Below are 21,789 nucleotides of genomic sequence, written 5' to 3'. Positions count from 1 at the left end.
AGTTTCGTGATCAGAATTTGCGGCACAACATAGACAATCATTAAAGCTTATGAAAAACTGACAGAAAAGATGCTTTCATAGATCAAACTTCCACCTGGTGAGAATCATTATTGCTTATGAAAATATGACAAGCTGACAGTATTGCTTATGAAAATATGACAAGCTGACAGAAAAGATACTTGCATAGAAAGAAAAAAAAACTGCCACCTGTTACTCTTTAAACAAAAGAATTAAACTTCTGTAATACAAAATAAACCAAAATATCTGTTAGGAAAAGTGCCAATAATTACCTTTTCCATTTCATATACATTTAATTACAAAACTTTCGCTACTTCCTTTGCTTATTCCTCCATAAAACCAGCTTTTGAAAAAGAAGAGCTTACATCCGATTTGGTTCTAAATTGGCGTCTTGAAACTTTATTTATCCGATCTCTGAACCTTTCCCATTATATCCTTGCTGCTTTCTTCGAGGGAGAGAAGTCTGGTCCTACTTAACATGAAACAGATTCTTTCAGAACGAAGGCTGCCTTCCAATTTCGCTGACCTGAAGCAGGTCTTGTAACCTTTGTTAAAGTTATTTATGAATGTCTAAACCTGCAAACTATCATTAAGTACAAGTGAGTGGGATGAAAAGCAGCCCCGGAAAGTGACAGAGCGAACCAAGGAATAATACAGACTATAGCTGTAACACCTGTGGCCAACCATATGAGGAAGCACTTCATCATGGAATATGAGCAATAAAACAGGGCCTGTAAGCGTAATTCCCATGATGATTGTTCGAAGTTTGCCTCTCCATATATTCAGTTTGGTTGATATCTGAGCAGTCTCAAGGACAACAACAATGTAATTAGTTTTTCAATAGCCGTAACAAGCAGCACCATTCTCATTTACTTCTCGATTAAGAATATTTTAAGCTATTGAAAGACCCTTCTCCCTCCCCCCCAAAATTGCAACACTAATGTTGCGAAGGTAACATTACAAATATGTTTCGAGTAATATAGATCAGTTGCCTGTCACTGGCTTTTCACCAAGTTTTCCATTCGTGTCAGAATTTGTCCAGTTATTACTAATCTGCTGCTGACTCGAAGGAGCCAAATTAGATTGATCACATTGGATAAGTGCAAAAGCAGGCCCAGCACTATTGCCTTCTTGTAAAACAGACATGTTAATCTCACTAGTTAATTTTGTGGGTGTCAGTGGTCTTGCCGATGTTGCCTGAGATATCACAGCTCCACAAGAAATCATAGTTTCGGGATTATTTCCCGGTAAACATAGAGACGAAGTAGCAGGCAAAGAACCATTTGTTGCAATACTAAATGAAGTAGGAGTTGGCAGCTTTTGCTGCTGTTGCTGAAGTTCAAGGGCCTGCTGCTGCATATTACCGAGATGTCGAGGCTGAGAAGACATATGTCCAGATTGTTGGTTCATTTGTTGTGCTGTTTTCTGTAGATATATCATGGATGGTTGAGATGGAGCCTGTTCATGTATATAGGACTGCAATTGTAAATATTGTGGGTTTTGCTGTGTGAGGAGATGGGGTCGAAACTGGAGTTGCGGTTCCTGTGCCAAAGACTGGTTATGTACCTGAACGGCTTGGTGCTGATTATAAGGCAAAGGATATTGTTGTTGTTCCAGGGACAATTGCTGCTGCTGCTGAGAAGAGTCCATAGGTTGTACGTTTTGCTGAAACATGAGGTAGGGTAGATGCTGGTGAAAATGTGCCTGTGAAGGCTTTAATGGCAAGTTTTGAGCTAGAGGACCAGAACTCAAAACTGATGCCGTATTTGGTGTAAATGATAGTGAGCTTTTTTTGGCTGCAGTGGGTCCAGATGAAGACTTTATTGAGAGAGAGTCTCTGACAGAAAGTCCATTTGGAGTGGCAACAGGAGAGGAGATGGATGAAGCTGGAGGCAACCTTGAAATTGGAATTACATTTGTTGCAGATTGTGAGCTCTTTGGCAGTAGTCCCTGGGTTTTGGCCACTGATGCAAGTGTGGCTTGAGATGGAGAACCAGAGGTAACAGCCACAGGCATTAGTGATCCAGCCAGTGATTGCTGAGAAAGTATTCCCTGCTGCTGCAAAGTACCTCCCTGTCTTACACCCTGACCAGAGGAACTTACACTATGCCCTGGAAACAGGAATCCTTGTCCAGGAGGCATCTTACCATAGGTAGGTGACAGAGTAGGTGTTCTCTCTGATAGTGAAGCCACAGATGATTCTACTACAGGTGGTGCTAACGGTTTATATGAGCTTGAAGAAGTCTTGTGATTAACCATATGCTTGGAGCTCTGATAAAACTGTTTGTCAGGTGTAGATACAATAGAACAAATCGGTGCCACAATATTTATATGTGAACCAGCAAGGCTTGGTAGGCTACACGCATCTTTTGTTGGAGATGCCTCCAAGTCCACTCTTGACATATTTGATTGATTTAATTCATGCTTACCATTTGATTTTCTGTCTTCTTTACATCCACTACTATAACTGCCTTCTGTGACACTTATTTTGATGTCTTCAACACCACCCGCAAAGGGTCCTTGTGCCTGCGTATGGTATTGCTGCTGTTGCTGCAATGTTAGTTTTGACTGGGAGTGAGATTGCAAGTCTGTCTGTGCTTGCTGATCCATTTTCCCTGAATGATTGCCTGTTAAGGATCCCATCTGATTTAAATCTAGAAGCTGCACTGGAAATGTCGGCATGCCAGCAGCAAGGATTGCTGAAGGAAAGTTCATGCTCGGCCCCTGCAGTAACGAAAAATTTTGACCATAAATATTTCTAGGGTTCGTAGATTTCATTTCAGCCATAGAAATTCCATTTAATGATACTTTTTCCTTTTTGCTAACGTGCTCCAGATGCTGCAATGAATCTCCATTGGTACTAAGTGAGTGGTGATGTTGATCTGCAGATACTGAAGAAGGCAACCTGCTCGCACTCTGGGAATCCCTCAGCTTCTGGGAAACACTTACCTCTGGCATCAAATTAGACACACCTTGAGATTGCTGTGGAGGAGGTAAAGGTTGCACAAAATGCGGGCCAACAAAAGGGTTACTGTAGTATTGAGAAACCTGCAAGATAACAAATTATAAAATGAGATTTGCTCTGGAATCAAATTGAGAAAAATAGATTTCATAACAAATTTAGTTTAAATAGCCTACAATGTATACCACCATATCAATATTGTCAAAGAATGGTTAATGGAAATTCAATACAACCAACCTGTTGTGGAGATAGATGTCCATTGAAAAGTGGTCCAAATTGACCATGAGAAAACGAATAAGGAAAAGTATTGTGTCCAATAACAGAATGCAAGTGCTGGGTTTGAACAGCTGCAGCACTATCAACACTCCCGTTTGACAGAGCACCTTCACCATTAGCTGGAACAACACAAACTGATGAACCGTGGTGGGATGCAGAGCTGCCCCTGCCCAATATTTCTTCACTTGTCCCAACACTTCCTCCTGCTGCTTTGTTTCCAGCTGCAGAAACTGAGGCTGAACTGGTAGCAGGGTGCACAAAAACAGGTCCTGCCTGGATAAAGAAAACAAGCAGTAGTTAAATTTTTTAAATGAAAAGTCCATGAGCAAAAAGTCGACACAAGCTTAAAATCAAAGCTTCCAACCAACCTGGGGAAATGATGTGAGCTCTTGCTGTGATGTGTGTGTTTGCTCTTGCAAAAGAGGCTGTCTCCCAGCTACATCTATGTAAGTATTAAATGAGGCATCCTTTGCAACTGCTGACATCCCATATCCACTTCCATTAATAGATCCCGCAGCAAACCTTGTGGCTCTAATTTCAGGCCCAAGAGCACTACCCACAGATACCCCCGTTAAACCATCTGGAGCCATCGGAATATTTAAATTATAAGCTTTTGCTCCGTAGGCTGCTGCCCACAAAGGGTTCTTCATCAACTGTTGATGAGTATCAATAAAAAGAGTTATATATACATGTGTTGCAGAGCGCTTTCGAGATTGCTGCATCTGGAGAAAAGCCTACACCAAAACATTGATAACTGTATCAGAAGAGCAATTGTTTAACCAACAACTACAATACCAGACATATATGTGTAAATCATTAAACATATTTTCTACCGTTTACTATTTGCACATCTAGTGCTACATATTATGTCATGCTTTAAAAACCAATGGAAGAAATTTTCTTATTTCAATCCTGTTTATTTGGTTCAACCAAGAGATTGTTTCCCTACAATGGCATCATCTTTGGAAACACGGAATCATCTCACTAATCTGTAAACAACTTAAAGAAGCCTCTATTATCATCAGATAATGTGTTGGATGAGAATTATCTGGTCCAAAGATGGAAAGGAAAAACTATCTGAAACCTAGAAATAAAAATCCAAGTCCATAAATAATCTCTCACGAGTCTAACCAAAAGTGGGCCTATACCATAGTCTAAAAAATAAAATTTACATAGTATTTCTTCCAAAATATTAAAAATAAAATTTGGTCCGTTGAGCTGTCGTCAAATGGTTGAGAAGGGGTGTCGCCATGCAAAGACCTAGGTTCAATCTCAGCGGGTTTAAAGCCCTGATGGTGAGTTTGACAGGCTTACTGCATTGACATGGCTTCCATGCTAATGCAAATGAGGTTCATAGCTCCTTGTGAACAAAAAAAGTGTGTCTCTTTGTCAAAAGGAAACAAAAAAAAAGTTTGCTATTACCTGTGGTGATGGTGTGATGTTCTTATTAATTGTTGAAGGTCCAGTAAGAGGTAAAGATGATCTCCATGCAGCAGCTGTTGCTGCTGCCATGGGGGAGTAATATCTGCCACAACATAAGAACAAAAAGAGATTCACTTCATGATAAATTGGAATAATATACTACAACATGCTGCAAAAATACGCAGACAAACTGAAAATGTCTGAATAAAAAATTCTGTGGACATACCCTAACGGAGGAAGCCCTCCAGGCCAGCCAGTCACACCCATGGATATGGGCAATGTCGTGCTTGTCATAGTATTTGATGTGGTCATCATTATTGTGGCTGTTTGAAACTCAAAGGTGATCACACAATGACACCTAAGATTGTCAGAGAACCTGAAAGAGAAATGGTCACTGAAAGAAACATCTACCTTCCATATGTCCAATTTGCAAATCAAACATACCAGGTCTATCTCCTATCTGCACTCTTGAATCTCCATTGGTATTTTTGGCTGTTTCTATTTCCTGTTTAGGTTTGTCCTTCAAACAATGGCTTTGATTGGGCATCTCATTGCACTGTTCAATAGTTTTTTCAGCTTCCCAATCTTTGTTCCAGCCAGGCTCTACCTTCTGAATGATTGGATTTTCCCATTCAAACATTTGAACATTCTTAGTTTCATTTATCTTTTCACATCTCTGCACATCTGTTATTGAATTCTCATCTGTAGGAATGGTTGGCAAGTCCACCTGTAAATGAACATCCTAAGAATTAGAAGAGTGAATAGAAACCATCTGTAAGGGCATTTGGTCTCACCAGAGAATACCAATTACTCATCATGAAAACTCAAGAGATAAAGAAACAAAGCTGAATTGGAATCGAAATGTCTAAATGCGATGATCTATTTAGGCTTTAATACAACACACAGGCTGGTAACAATAACTACCAAAACTTAAAGAAATGTCAAAGCAAAAGGAATTTACAATTCATTGGTTTTCAGCAACAGAAATACCAGCAAAATGGATAAAAAACAGATCTCCTGTTTAGTATACAGATTAAATTTCATAAGACAAACCTCTTGTTCCTCCTTGATGTCAATCTTATTTGAATCTCTAATGCCATTGATCTCATCAACAGATTTAGGAGAAGCCTGCAAATGAAATGTTCAAAGAAATGGATCTTTTATGAGTCCATCTAATGGAGTACTTTGAATTCTCTTCTGACATGGAAATCAGAAGACGTAAAACTCAGAAGTCACTACCCCAAAGATTAAAAGCTCTAATGGAATGTAGTCATATCTGAATTAAATCTATCTCTTAGTTTTTAATACAAATAACGCATAGTCAGTTTTAATGAAATGAAGGTTATAAATAGTTTACCATCAGATCAATTTCAAAGTTGCCAGGGCAATCACTTCTAGCTGGAGGATATTGCTGTATCCTGTAGACAGCACAGATCAGATCATTAAACAAGCACATATGCACATTACATATGCTGGTTCATCTAGGGGATGCACTGTCAAGTTTTACAAATTAAGAAACACCTCAGTAAATGCACATCCAAGATCCCAAAAACAACCTTGCTTCAAATTAAATGACTATTTATCATAATAACATCAAGAAAAGGCAGGCATAATAACAGCAAGAAAGGGCAGATATGTACTGAACTACCATAGCATCAATGAAGCACAAACAGTCAACTGAGAATAAACCAAAGCTATTCAATAACGCAAAGCTTTACACAGCATACGTATAATGTCCAAATGTCAATTATAATAGCAACATAAGTATCAGAAATGCTTCACATATTTATAGCATAAGAAACATAATCTAGTGTTTCTTTTCTTCTCTCTATCTCTCCCCTTTAAACAGCTTGTTCCCATGCCCAATTTATATCCATACCTGGAAGAATGGCAGTGTTTTGGCTACATTATGGTTAAGCTTTAGGGTCTGAAGAGAGGCCTACTAAGGCAAAATTTAAGAATTTCTTCGTTGGAAAAATCCTCTAGTTTTGAGAAAAAAATTCCAGGAATCAAAGCTTCCATGAAAACACCCAAGTAAAGAAAACTTGTAGAAGGCCATGGTACGAGTATACTATGTCCTACTGACCACCTGTATGATCTCAGAAAATTCATAGTAGTGCATCTGCAGTTTCCTCGAGCATGGGCGCCTTATGATCCATCAAAACAATCTTCCGGGTACAGCTATATAGTATAGACTGAGATCAGCTTTTGTAGGGGTCCTTGTGATTCCTTTTGGCCTCAAATGACCTGATTGATGTTGTTGCCAAGCAAACCTTACCGAAATAATCTTATTGGGCTCCTTTCATTATTGAAATTGCAACTAGAGCTTTCTCAGCTCCTCTTGAACTTGTTATTATGTTGCACAAATCCAACATTTTCTGATACAGTAAGGTGGAAAATAACTAACCTGTTCTGTGTGTAGAAATCATACAATTCACTGAAATGAGTGGTCAGGGTTAATCCCTGAGTGCTTTGATCATCCTTTCTGTCACTAGGGATTTTTCATCAACCTCTAGCCTCAACCTTCTCATCATTTTATGCTCTGCTATTACGAATCCGAGAATCGGCTTGTGCATTATGCTGTTGCTCTATGCTTTGTAAGTGTTGCAGAGTGATTACTCCAATCCAATACAATCTGCTTACAGTTTTTCCATTGGCTACAAAGCAATTCAATTCTGGTGATCCGGGTGACACTAAGTCCATGACTAGAGAAGTTGCACTAAAGACAGGTTCACCCCAAGAAATTGTCTCACTAAAGATAGGTTCACCCTAAGAAATTGACTAAGCATCGGTATTCAGATTTGGCCATTGTATGTATATCAGTGTGGACAGCTTCGACGTGTGTCGAATTGGAAAACTGGCATTCTGGCATAAACATGCTAATATTCCTAGATGCACTGTTACAGCAGTGCAATATCTTCGTTCAGTTAGCAAATTCAGTTGTGCTATGCTCGTCATGCTACTTTCATAAGCTAATACTTGTCATAAACACGCAAACCAAACAATGCACGTGTGCTGGTGCAAATGGACAGCTCATCATCAGGTGCGCTGGTGCTAATGGACGGACAGCTCATCATCATGTGAAAGCCGAACAGCCACAATGGATCATCTTCTCTCTGTCTCTTCCTCTTTACAAAATTTGTAAAGATATTTAATTTAAAATGAATCACTTATATTCCCTAGTAGATTATTTAATTTTAATATACCCCTCTAACTTGAGTGTAAATGGGCTGGTCGTTGGTTGGTTGGTAGTGAGTAGATGGATTAATAGTTGTTGTAAAGCTTCATGTTGTTCATATCTCACTATATATTATTCCAGTTAACGAAATTCGGAGTTGAGTTTGCCGCCCAATTTTTCTTTGAGAAAATACTTAAATTATAAAAAAAACTATACATACAATATGTGCAAAATATACAAGGGATCACGTAGTACAGCAGATCATCTCTGCTTTATTGGGAGAAGGGCTGCAATAAGGTCAGATAAGATAAGACGTCCAATGAAACAAACAAGTGACCTTTGGCAAAAACCAGGGCACATACATTGTTTGAATACATCCTTTGAAGGAAGAGATGCAGCAAATTGCAATTAAGACCTTCAAATACAAACTTACAAAGCAATTTCCATTGCAGTGTTTTTGGCCTCTAGCTCCTTCATGGCATTCTGCGCAATAATGTTCATGTGCATATGAGCGCTGTTATGAGCACTGCAATGACTCGTTCAAGCTAGTCCTCTCACAGGGCATCCATACATCCTTGTGGACCTCGTAAACTTCTAAGATCATCTCTTCCGTGGGTTTCTCACTAGTTCTGGGAATAAACGAGGCCAGAGTGAGGTTGTCAAGCTTGTCAGCAGCCAAAACCTGTATTGAAATTCCCCCCAAAATGTTGGGTCCTCTGATGGATGTGCTGTCATAAGCTAAAAGTCTAAACCATTAAGTTTTAACAAGTTCAGAAAAACTTAAGTAAATACGAACCCAGCCAACAACAAGCTCACGACAATCCAAATGACTATTTATCAAGATAACAAGAAGAATAAGCAAACATGTACTAAGTGACCATAGCATAAATGAAACATAGGCAGTCAGAGTATAAAACAGAGCTATTCAATAACCAGTGGCGCAAAGCTTTACATAGCATATGCACAATGTTCAAATGACAATAATAACAGAAGCATGAAAAATGCTTCACATATATATAACATGAGAAATCCAACATGGAGTTTGCTTTTGTACGCTCTAAATCAAATAACCAAATATGCACAATGTTCAAATGACAATAATAACAACATAAGCATGAAAAATGCTTCCCATATATATAACATGAGAAATCCAGCATAGAGTTTGTTTTTGTACGCTCTAAATCAGGTAACCAAAAAACCCGACAATACCGTCTGACATTACATTTGCTCGTTTATTGTGACTGATAACTCCGACAGTGAGCCTACATCTTGGTCCCCTTCGACACCCAGGGCCATCAGATAAGGCCTGACATCCTCTCTCTATTGCTCGGCACAGAGATCTCCGGTCTCTAGCATTCTGATTGTATCACTGTATTTACAGTATATCTTATATCTTTTAGCTAGTGTTAGCTTATTCCTTCTTAGCCAGGCATTTAGTTCTTTACCATTTTGCTTTCAGCATTGACCTCTGAGTTACTTTAGCCCACCCACATTGAATTCTCATGGATTGTACATTTTAGTCCTATTGACCTAATATCTGATCAATTGTTGGACATTAATAAAATTATCTTATCATCAGTAAGTGGTTAATTCCTAGCCTAACCGCTACTTCGTATGCCCAGTAATATGCCTTTTCTTAGAAAACACATTTATCATGAGAAGCCAAGGATAATGAACTTGCCTGTTTTCAACCCCAACTTCTGTTGACGCTTCTCTTACAATGGAGCTTTCAACAGCTGGCATATCTGTTTCACATACATTTCTGATGTCACCAAGACTGGATGGAGAACCATTGCTCTGCGCCAACATAGAAGTGCTGGGAACGTTCTCTATCAGTTTATCATTACTGGATTCTACGTGTGGAATATTGTTGTCTTGAAAAGTAGGTTTATCAATAGTCTGAGGAATTTGTGGGGGTGCGAGAGAGACATTAGTGCTTGTGAAGACTGCTGTGGAGGCAATCATAGAGAATGCTACTGGATGGCTGGTGCTAGCCTCTATCTGGACTCGATTTCCATCAGCTGCTTGCTCCGGGTCAGCCAATTCTGTACCCACTCCCATTGAACTTGTCAACAAGCAGCTGTTCCCATTTATTGTAGACTCGCTGCCCGCCACAGCTTGTTCAGCGTCTTCTGACGTTGAACTGGCCTGAGGCTGTTTTCCTTTTGAACCTGCATGTACAAAAAGCACATCAATAATATCACCACTGCAGTATAATTAGAACAAATGTAATTGAGAAAAGGCATGCTTGCATTCAACAGGAGCAAATGTAATTGAAAATGGTATGTTTGCATTCAACAGGAACAAACTTCAATGCCATACCTCCTAAAGCCCCCAGAGTATGGTCGAAAGATGGGGAGCTTGCAGTAACAGCAGGAGATGAACAATCTTGTACATGTGAAAGAGGAGACACCGCAGGAGATGGTACTAACTTCATCTCTGAAGTGCGCTCGGATTTTACTTCAGATATTGAGCTTATTGCTTGACTTGAGACCATTCTTGCAAGGTCAAACAACGTTTCCGCAACTTCAGCTTCCTGCTCCGATATCATTGTTGGAGATACCTGCAGCCATGAGTCCAAATTCTAACAATCCATATCCAAAGCAACAACCGACCCAATAAACGTTGAAATACTCTCTTGGAAAATAGCAATTGGTGGCAATTCAAAATGCAGACCTTCCGAAATTTGGCAAGCCGGAGTTTGTGACTGTTAGGCCTCTGCAAGAAAAGAGAATAGCAACATCAACTTATGCTAAAAGCCACCATAATAAATAGCAAAGAGACAACTCAAATAAATTCATCGAATGAACAGAAAGTAAGCTATTAGCGGTCTTCTGACCTTCCTCCGACCAGGTTTCAGAGATGTAGTGGAATAGGTTGGTGCTGCTGTAATATCTATGTTGGAATCATTTCGGGTCTCAGTATCATGCGGAGAAGTTAACTCAGGGTAACGTCTCATCATAGCTGCTTATTCAGAATAACAGTAGGTTTAGAAGTCTTGATATATGAATCTAAATAAAGAGAAAAAAAAGAGTCTTCAAATATAGAGGGCCGTCATTTACATAAATGGGGTCTGAAATGCATCAGACCTGTTCGCAGCTTGCGAGGAACTACAGCCATATCGATGGTGCTGACATCCACACGAGCCTGCAACCATTACGAAACCATATAAATGATTCCGTGATTCTACAATAGCAAACGACTACGACAGTGCTTGCAATAAAATCCTCACACCTTCATATGGATCTTCAATTTCCCAGACCCTCGACGAATAGCAGGTGGCTGAAGATCGGCATCGTCTTCAGAAGCAGCCATTGCTGTGTCTTCAAAACTCTCATCCCTTTCATCGCTTTGACCGGTATGAAGTAATTGTTGTGACTCCTCATGGGAACTTCGGCAATTCCTTCGTTTCCGAGAATATAGACCGCCTTTCCTCGACTTCTGCAATCTAGAATTTTGACTCTCGTCTTCTGTAAAAGCATCGGAAATGTAAACCACTCAGGCAGAGCCTAAAAATTTTGCAAAACCAGATCCCTAAATTTCCAAGAAAGGCATAAAATTACTACTCATATAAATCTAGTCAAGCTAGAAAGCCTCATTCTGGCTCCCGTCAATGGCCGGACATCGCAAAATTTTTCAAATGACCAAAAAGGCCGAAGAGATTAATGGGCCGAAACAGAACAGAACAGCAGAAGCTTTAGCATTATCTGCCTCAGAAATTAAGATTATGTTTTTATCTAAAAACAGAGGCCTAATTGAGCGTTTTGGTTGATTAAGACGTACCGGAAACGTCTTTAACTGTGGATGTTCGAAGTCGGCGGCTGGAAGAAACATTTGCACTGCCATTTCCCCACGCCTTCCTTCACGATTCCTTTCCATGAAATCTATTATGCAGCTGACCAGAAATAATTTTCGCCAAAACTAAACTCCGAACTTCAAGAATCATCCAGCTTTATCCATCTGTAAATCTGGCTACGAAGTCGGCTTCTGACAGCCTCATGCTTCCCAGAATCCCAGGCTTTACCACATTCACAAAATAATTTCCAGATTTCCCGGCCTCTGTATCTGAAGTCCGGCCGAAATTCGCTGTCATGCGAAATATCTAAGTAGCGAAAAAGACGACCTACAGTTATGGCTCGTTAAACCACAAAATGTTGATCTTGAAAGGATTCGTTACGCAAGAGCATTACAAAACGAAGTAAAAACACCAGACGCCAGAAGCTGAACCGCAAACTGCTGGCTGATTCACAACATCATGCGTAGCTTTTGCTTCAAATCTTAAATGTAAAACATTGCAAAACAGAACATTTTTCTCACAGGGCTTCAACGGCTTTTCTAACTGCAAAACTTCCCCACTTCAAATCCTAATGTCGGCGAAAACGATCTTCAAGCGAATACACGTTCAACCCTTTACCAAAACCTTTAAAACTCCAAAAGAAAAGGAACTAAAAAATCGTCCCCTCCTGCTTTACGGCATAGATTCTACTGCGAAGTACCAAAAATTCTTTCTTCAAATGCATTAAATTCTCCACATGTTTCATAAAACGTCTTCAACTGCACAACTTAAATAAATCCTCTTCAATAAATCCTCTTGAAACGAAAAAAATCATTAAATAACCATGAAATCATGGTCAAAATGCTCAGAAAAAACATCAAAACGCAATCACTGTAACCAATCTGCACTATCATCAAACATTTTAGAGCAATTCGCGATGCTCCCCGGCCATTCCTGCGAGCACAAGAGCTCGAATTCAGATTCAAGAAAGACCCGGAATTTTACCAAAACCGAACAACATATAATTTATAAATCCAAAAAATTAATTCCCATTAAAAAAATAATAATAATTACGACAACAGAAACGCTGGCGACCCTGCGATCCCTCGGCCTACGTCAGCATCAACAGGCAACGGCCCTGATTGTCCTTTTCCTCCGAGCTTCGTCTCCACCCGTTCGATTTTCACACCTGCCTTAGACACGCGTGGGAGCCACGTGTCCTCTTCCGATTTAACCAGATTTTACCTATCCCATTTTCAGTTTGCTTCCCGACCAAATTCGGCTTTGGTTGAACCAGACAGTACACGTCAGCTTCGGGGAACAGCGTGGCCATCGATTAGATCGGGAGACGCTGAAGTTCGGACCACGGAACCTTCCGAACCTAAATACCGAACCTACACCCGATAAAAGGACCACCGGTATAATTATTAAATTCCTGTATCAATCATATTCCTGTGACCCGTAGTACTGATCGGACGGTCAATTCAGTTTTCTTATGGATCGGACGGCTGTGGCGCGATTCAACTGGTTACGCTTTAGGGGTTAAAGAGATTTGCGCTGGGTCGTCCGTTTGTGCTTTGTTGGCGAAATGTGAGCCGTCGGATGGTCTCCATGGAGGAGACACAGAGAGAATCGCCGTATAAAGAAAAGGAAAGCGACCTTCTCGCCATGGATAGTGATGGCCATGGCGTTTCGCATGATTATGATGGCATATTCCTCGCCCTAATTGGAAGACGTGGTACCCACTTTACAAGGGGACATGTTGAAAGGCAAATATTGTGTACTAATTTTGTAGTTTACGCTTATTCAATAGTTTCATGAAAAGTTATATTGAAAGGTAAAATTGTTATTTATTTATTTTAAAAAGTGGCCTGGAAATCATAAATATTATTATTCAGGATGATTGTTTATTTATATATTTTATAAATCGAAAGTTATTTAATTATTTAATTTTCGGAAATAGTTTCTTTGAGTGGTAGTTTAGTTGGTGATTTTTGTGGTATGGAGTGTTGTGTAAATTAAAAAATTTAAGGTTTAAATTTTGAAAGTACTAAGTTTACAGAGAGGTGAACAAGTGGTAGGTTTATGGAGAGGAGGATAAGTAGTAGGTTTAGAAGTATAATAGTAGTTATGGAAGTCAATAGAGTTGTCTTTAGTGTGATTTTTTGGAGTTTCTAGTGCTGAGAATCAGAGAGAAAAATTTGTGGTGAAATATTGATTGTGTTATTTAAAATAAGTCTTTTGAGTGTATATATGGATTCATCGCCCTGAAAAATTCCTAGGGCACTTTTATTGTGCAGGGGTTACCCATCAAACTTGTGATTTCAATAAATTCCTGCCAGATTTTAGAGAAATTAGACCAGAAAAATCCATTGGAAAAGCTACCAAAAAGTCGCACTAAAACCAACTCGGAAGTCAATTATAGATAGGAGGACAAGTCATAGGTCCCAAAGGTATAATAGTACCCATGGAAGTCAATCTCGTGTCATGTGAGGCCTTAAATAAATAAAAATTCTTAGGAATAAAAATGTACTATTATATATAAATGTAAATCAATGTACAACATATAGCAATGTGATGGAAGTTTATGCAATATTAATGTACTTTTATATGTTAAGTCAGTGTAGAATATCCATCAATGTGATGGAAGTTTATGCCTTATTGCTTTAGGATTTGAATTAAAATGTACTTTTATATGTAAATCATTATACAATATCTAGTAATGTGGTGGAAGTTTATGCAATATAAATGTACTTTTATATGTTAAGTTATTGTACCATAGCAATGTGATCGAAGTTTATGCCTTATTGCTTTAGGGTTTGAAGTTAATGAAAGTTTTTAATGCTACAAAGTAGTTGTGATTGATTACTCCTTTTTAATTATCATGTTTTTCAATTTTAATTTCAATTTTTCAAATTATAAATTTAGTTTCATGTTCAAACAAATAAAGTAGGTGAAAAAATCACTTGCATACGAGTGATTTAAAATGCACAATGAATAATCTAACCTATTTTCATGTATTAAGGGATCTAAATTAGAGAATGAATAATCTAGCTAGTTAAATAATTAAACATAGACACAAAAAGGATTATGAATGTATCAAGACTAACAATATGGATTATTAACAACCAATCTCTTAATTATCATATCCACTTATCAAGTAGCATGGCTTTGCATCAATACATGGATGGGGTGTATCAGGACTAACAGTAAGGATTATGAGCAACCTATCTCTTAATTGTCATATCCACTTTCAAGTAGCATGGCTTTGCATCAACACATGGATTGCAACATAGCATGGCTTTGCACCAACACATGGATTGCAACATGAATAATAAAGATGACCAAGTGTAAAGCAAGTCGACAAGACCGTCGCATCCTCCTCACACGTTCACTCCTCACTCAACTTCCATTTATGATCCCTTCAACATTAATAGATGAGGCATGGGTGGGATGGGAATTATGGTACAAGGTGGTAAGCAATGTCAAGTTTTCAACCCAGTCTCAGTCGTACTATTTTGGCTCTGTAGAAAATCCCACTATGGAGCCTCTTTGCTAACTCATCAAACTTCCCTTTTCCTTTTAGGTTCAACTCTTCTCCTTGGTCTACGCCCTTTCTCTCTCAATTGAAGTTGCTTAGGCCCCCCAATCAATGTCTTTCCCATGTAGTTCTTAGTGTCACTCCAACCTAGGATGGAGACCCATTATGCACAAAATTCGTCTAACCCTCTTATTGACATGGGAATTTAGGTGAAAGGATTATAAATGTCGTGAATTCCCCTTTTATCTGGAGAAAAATGAGTAGAGATATATCGGTGTTCTACATGGGACTTTGAAGCAGTGTTGGATTTCTTAGAACTTAGAGCTACAAGAATGCTAACATAGAATGAAGATAGCACTAACATATTAGATTGAGATTTGCCAATCTTAACTACCCAATTCATGTCGTGGAAACCCATACCATGCCAACAATTCAAAGAAGCCATTACAATGAAGTTGTCATGGCTATCCTCATTCAATTAACTTAATGAATCTCAACTTTGGAAGTGGAAAATAAAAGTATCAAGCATCTCCCTCTTAAAGAGATTTCTCTAGGTCACAATCTTCCTCTCCTTGTAAGACATTTGTTTAGCTTTGTCATTGCATCACTAGAGGAGGCATTTATGACTATAAATGATGAGGTAATTTAGCAATAAACACCTCTTCAACATTAGTTTCTTCTTCAACGCTAGTCACTTCCTCAACATAACTCTTAAGAACAAGAAATCTATCGAGTAAAACAAAATCTTTTTGATAGATGAACTTCCTCTCCATCTTTTGAATATATTTTAAAGTTTGTAGACTATTAGGTTCCTTTTGTAGATCCTATGTTTCAAAAGATAAAATTTTGTAAATTGCCAAAATCTTAAAATCATACGCATTTGGGTAATATTTATCTAGATTAGAAACTTCCCAAATTGCAATTTTTATAGAATCATATAGGCTATATATATATATATATATATATATATATATATATATATTCTTTTTCTTTTTTTCTTTTTAACAATATTTTTTTGTTTGGTAGTTTGTTTGTGACTTCAAATAAATATTTGACAAGAAACTTTTAACAATATTTTTTTGTTTGTTAGTTTATTTGTGACTTGGAATAACCTCTTGATAAGAAACTTTGGTTTAGGTTATGTAAATCGTCAAAATTAAATGGAATCACATTCAACCTCCACTATGTCAACCTTTAACATAGTTGGATTTTTTATATCTACAAAGTTTTAAACTAATAAATTTAACAAAATAATTTATTATAAATTATTTTATATTTTATAAATTTTAAATAAAAATATCTTATACAGAATTTATATAAATAAATAAATAATACTTTAAAATTCTAACATTACTTTCTTATAATTTTATTTAATACACATCAAATAAATTATAAGAGTTGATTGGTTAGAAAAAACATAGAAGAAAGAGAAGTATTAATATATGTTTATTGTCATATGCCAAAATTTTAAATATTAAGGTTTTGGGTACTTTAAATATTAAGATTTTGGTTACTAAGTAAAAAACAAATTTGTTTAAATTTTCATAATGTATGTTGTTATTGTATTAAAATGTTTAAATTGTGATATAAAAATGGCGTAATTTAATTTATAAAAGAAAATAATTTTTTCATATAAATTCACTTAAATCTCGCAATTTTTGTTGTTTAAAATAAATTTTTGAATGCATAAATAGATTCCACACTCTTGAAAATACTTGAGCACTTGAATTATGCAAATTAAACAATTTAAATTTAAGTTTTTAAAAATCTCTATTGGATTTTAATTAAAATTAACTATTTTTATTATTTCATTTCGTCTATAAATTAGACTACACTAAAACATAATATATTAGATAAAATAAATTGCAACATTATAATAATAATAATAATATATATATATATATATATATATATATATATATATATAGATATAGATATATATATATTATAATTTTTATTATTAATTTAAACTTATGAAAAAAATGATATTGTAAATAAATCTTATCTTATTTTATTTTTAATATTTTAAGTGAATCTAATTTTATGAATAAATTAAAATATGTGTTGGGTTAATTGTATTATTATTAAATTAAATTTACTCATTTATAATATTTTTAAATAATTAAAAAATGTGTATTTATCAATATTTTTAATATAAAATGTAATAGCATTAATTTATGGAGTTGCCTTTAGTGCGACTTACTTTTTGGAGATTCCGTCAAAAAAATTGAGGTTAAATCTTGATTTGTATTATTTAAAATGGTTTTTTAACTGTATATTTGGATTCAGCACCTGAAAAACCCCTAGGACACTTTGATTGTGCAGAAATTAGCTATCAAACTTGCGATTTCAATAAATTGTTGCCAGATTTTAGAGAAATTTGACCAGAAAAACCCACTGGAAAAGCTTCCAAAAAATCTCAATAAAGACAACTCCTTTATTTATATGAAAATAGATTATAATTTAAAAATATATATATATTTCTTATCTTATATATATTTATATTATAAAATTTTATTTTTCTTTAACAATTTATACTTTAAATTTTATTTGTATACTTATTTTCTTTTTTCAATAATTTGTATTCATAATTTTTATTTATTTGTGAATTTGAAATTTAAATTACATGATTTACATAATACTTTATGTTAACTAAATTATCTCATGACCTACTTAAATTAATATATATTATTTAAAATATAGGAATCAAATTAAATCATAAATTATTAAATATAAATAATTAAACCAAAAAAAATTAGCGAAAATGAAAAAACTTGTGTCTTATCTTTATATTCATTATGGTTTATATGATTATTAATATAGATTAAATTGTGTTTAGATTAAGATGAGTTTAGATTTTAAATGAAAATTTATCAAAATTATATAAGATACCTTGTAAAATTTAATATATATGGATTTTTACCTAAATTAACTATTTTATATTTCATAAATCTATTCATTATTATTTATTTATAATAATTGATGCATTGATTATATATTTATATATTCAACTCTACTTAATAAATGGACTTCATAGTATATACATTCATTGCATACTTGTAAATTCAATTACTTAATGTCATGGGCATCAAAGCATATATCATAGAAAATAACATCGAGAATAAAATCACTCACCTTGTTTGACATGAAAATGAGTACTTTTGATGCTTGCCAAGGTTTCCTTTCTCATCAATGCATTTGTTTATTGTTTTGTGGAAAATTCCTGCCAAAAATAGGAGCGAGGGCCATCATACGTCTGCCAAGTTGGTTTTCAAACATAGGGGCATTGTACCAAAAGTGAAAATGAGTCAGAGAAAAGAAAGGTGTAGGGTTGTTTTGTTTGTTTAAATATGGTATTTAGAAATTTAGAATAAAAAAGATGCGGTGTGTAATAGATATCTTTTTTTTAATATAATTTCTGGATATATCGCATTTATAAATGTTTAAAATCAATGTTTTGAACCAATCACTGGTGTATTATTAGAAAATTGGATTGGGTTAAAATTTAATGTTGATTTAGTTAGATTGATTTCGGAGAGAATAATTTTTTTTGTTTTTTTGTGGGTTGAAATAATTTAATGAGATGGTTGGGCACTGGATCTTGCACTCTTTTCATTTAGGTTCATTTTTTTTATGAGACTTTAATTTATTGTGTTAAAGCTAGAAAGGTAGATGCTCCCTCAATAGAGGTCCATTCTTGTGTTCCTTGAAATGCTTTGGTCCTTATTAAGTCACAAGTTATTTGTATATCTGGCTTCTGATCTATTAATATACTCTTGGGTTATAATGGAAACTAGTTAATTTGATCTTGAGCCCACCTCATATCACTCTAACGAATTCCATATTCTTGTGGTAAAGAAAAAAAAAACTTGTCCTTGGTAATGGTTCGATGTAGGAGCATAAACCCCCCAAATCATAATCGATATTTGGAAACCTCTAGAATGTAGGTGTGGTCAAGGGAACATGATTTCCTTGAAAATCGTGTAAATGATAGGGTTTGTTTTGATATTCCTAAGAGATATAGCAATAGGATGAGAGTAGATCAGATCTAAAATGATATAATCCTTGTTATATCCATTGTTATTTATATGTAGCCATAAACCCCCCCAAATCATAATTGATATTTGGAAACCTCTAGAATGTAGGTGTGGTCAAGGGAACATGATTTCCTTGAAAATTATATAAATGATAGGGTTTGTTTTGATATCCCTAAGAGATATGGCGGTAGGATGAGAGTAGATCGGATCTAGAATGATCTAATCCTTGTTGTATTCACTGTTATTTATATGTAGCCTATGATCTTAGTAAGGGGAAGAGTGAGAAATGTGGACCAAGTCGAGAGGGTGGCTAAGCCATGGGAGGTTGTGTGATGTAATGTCGAGCTCGAGCTTAAAATAAGTCTATGTATTTTATGTATCCTTGAATTTGTATGTGTTTAATATTGTGTGTACAAACCCTGTGTAAATGTGTGAGTCTGAGTGTGTGTGACTGTGACTGTGAGGCCAAGAGTCATGTTTTTCATGTCCCAAGTCGTGAGGAAACAATGTATTTCAATGCAGGAAAAGATCCACCGTTGATCATGATAAGGACCAACGATGATCCATTGATACAATAAGATGTGAAAAAAGAAGGAGTGCAAAGTTGGATTTCCAAAGGTCTTACAATGGACAATGAGCATTAGAATGGGAATGCCAAGGTGCTAGAAGGAGCATGAGACTTGTACAAGATGGAGTTTGCGAAGGGTGAAGTTGCTATGAACTTCACGGAAGGCTCTTGAAGGGGGATGCCATTAAAATCAGGGTGCATTTTTAAGTGAATAATTTTGGGAGTTTTATTGTTTCCCATGGATGTGTTATAGTTAAGGTGTGGGCCCATAACCCACAAGTTCAAGGATCAAACCCACAGAAAATCAATTTGAAGGACCCCCAAATGCAATTGGCATCAAGTGGTATTAGAGCAAAGAAAGATTTCCTACTTGTTGGAGAAGTAAGAAGGTTCAAAAACCGAGAAGAGTAGAGGAATCTCAAAAGGTTCTAGCTTAAGGAACTAGGAATACCAAAAGACCAAGTCTAGGGAGAGAAGCTAGTGAGGTATTGGTAGCAGGATGAAACAAACTTGTTACTACAGAGACTTTTGAGAATGAAGAAGCTTAGCAATACACAAGGAGAACGATGACCCGGATCTTGGGGGGAGGACCCCAAGATCTGAAATACTGAAATGGACTTTGTGGGGGGGAGGCCCCGAAGATCTGAAAAATTGCAATGTCAGAAAGAAAAGGAGAGAACACCCAGTAAACGAAACCACAAAAAACTTGATTTATTAAAACGGAGAATAATTGTAAAAGCTACACTATGGTAGACAAAACTGTCCTTTTACAAAATGTGACTTGTTACTTATAGTATTTTTCGGTTACAATACCATGGGTAAATTCCATTGGTGGATGTCACAATACCATGGGAAAATACCATGGGTGGATGTCACTTACAATACCATAGGTGGATAAATACCATGGGTGGATGCCACTTACAATACCATGGGTAAATTCCATGGGTTGATGAATAACATGTGTGGATGAATACCATGGGTTGATACCATTTTCCATTCGGATCATTCCTCCCTCCTTAAGAAGCAATGGTCCCCATTGTGTGAAATTCCCTCCTGCGAAGCCTTTGTTGAATATGAAGAGCCACTGAAGAGAAGGGTTTTATGTGGTTAACCCATAACCATGATGAACGAAGATCGGAGGATAGAGATACCCTGTAATGCTTGTGACCAATTGTGATACTGACAGTGTGTGGCCTAGCATATGGACTTCAATGAAGTGTGGGTTTGTGGATGACCAATAACCTTGATGAACAAAGATCCGAGGATAGAGATACCCTGTAATGCTTGTGACCAACTGTGATACTGATAGTGTACAGCCTAGCAAATGGACTTCGATGAAGTGTGGTTTTGTGGATGACCCATAACCATGACAAACAAAGATCCGAGGATATAGATACCCTGTAATGCTTGTGACCAACTGTGATACTAACAGTGTGCGGCCTAGCAAATGAACTTCGATGACAAGGATTTTGTGCGGTTGACCCATAACCATGATGTTGGTTTTTGATGAAGTAGTAGGTGCCTACATAGCCTGGGGTGGGAGGGCATGTCTCCAAAGAACCCAAAATAAGTGATGTTATGCTAAAACTGATGAATGTGAAGCAGGTGCCTACTAAAGCGGTGTGGGAGGGCACATCTCCAAATGGAACCCACTCTGAATGCTGCTCCATAATTAAAATGGACATAACTCGGTCAATATAACTCAAAATATTTATTATAACCTAGTCTTGGAAACAGAAGGACCATTTTTCATCTTCCCATGTGTTGGAAATCCTTATCTAGACACTCTAGAATCTCATATTCGTGCTGCAACTTTTTTGCTATGAAAAAATAGCTAATTTTAAATCAACAATATCTCCCACATCTGAACTCCGATTCGACCCAATTTTTTTTTAAAATGAGCAATTTTTCGAGAGGAGCTCAAATATACAATCACTTTTGTGAAATTTTGAACCAAAATTGCAAAAAAAGATAGGATAGAAGTCGTCCACAAATTGCCATCATAAACATTT

General features: G+C 36.4%; 1 protein-coding gene across 2 annotated transcripts; it reads right to left on the bottom strand.

Annotated features, from left to right (window-relative positions):
- Positions 1-761: 761 nt before the first annotated feature.
- LOC149263996 (uncharacterized) lies at positions 762-12,614 on the bottom strand. 2 transcript variants are annotated; one of them, XM_089427219.1, is made up of 15 exons: positions 11,640-12,614; positions 11,091-11,326; positions 10,919-11,003; positions 10,696-10,820; positions 10,533-10,574; positions 10,179-10,419; positions 9,538-10,027; positions 6,036-6,096; positions 5,732-5,806; positions 5,123-5,405; positions 4,905-5,001; positions 4,679-4,781; positions 3,625-3,990; positions 3,218-3,529; positions 762-3,066 (listed from the first exon to the last, which is right to left on the bottom strand). In XM_089427219.1, the coding sequence occupies exons 2-15, from the start codon at positions 11,169-11,171 to the stop codon at positions 1,003-1,005; spliced, it is 4,425 nt and encodes a 1,474-aa protein (XP_089283345.1). In that variant the 5' UTR covers positions 11,172-11,326; positions 11,640-12,614; the 3' UTR covers positions 762-1,002. The 2 variants fall into 2 exon arrangements, with proteins under 2 accessions (XP_089283345.1, XP_089283352.1); XM_089427226.1 differs by having other exon boundaries at positions 10,946-11,003.
- Between the last annotated feature and the right edge of the window lie 9,175 nt (positions 12,615-21,789).

Source organism: Pinus tabuliformis, chromosome 6, assembly GCF_031772625.1.
Source record: "Pinus tabuliformis cultivar Carrire ecotype Pingquan chromosome 6, CPIR1, whole genome shotgun sequence".
Classification (NCBI taxonomy): domain Eukaryota; kingdom Viridiplantae; phylum Streptophyta; class Pinopsida; order Pinales; family Pinaceae; genus Pinus; species Pinus tabuliformis.
The sequence above is the reverse complement of the archived record's forward strand: the minus strand, read 5'-3'. Positions and strand labels throughout refer to the sequence as shown.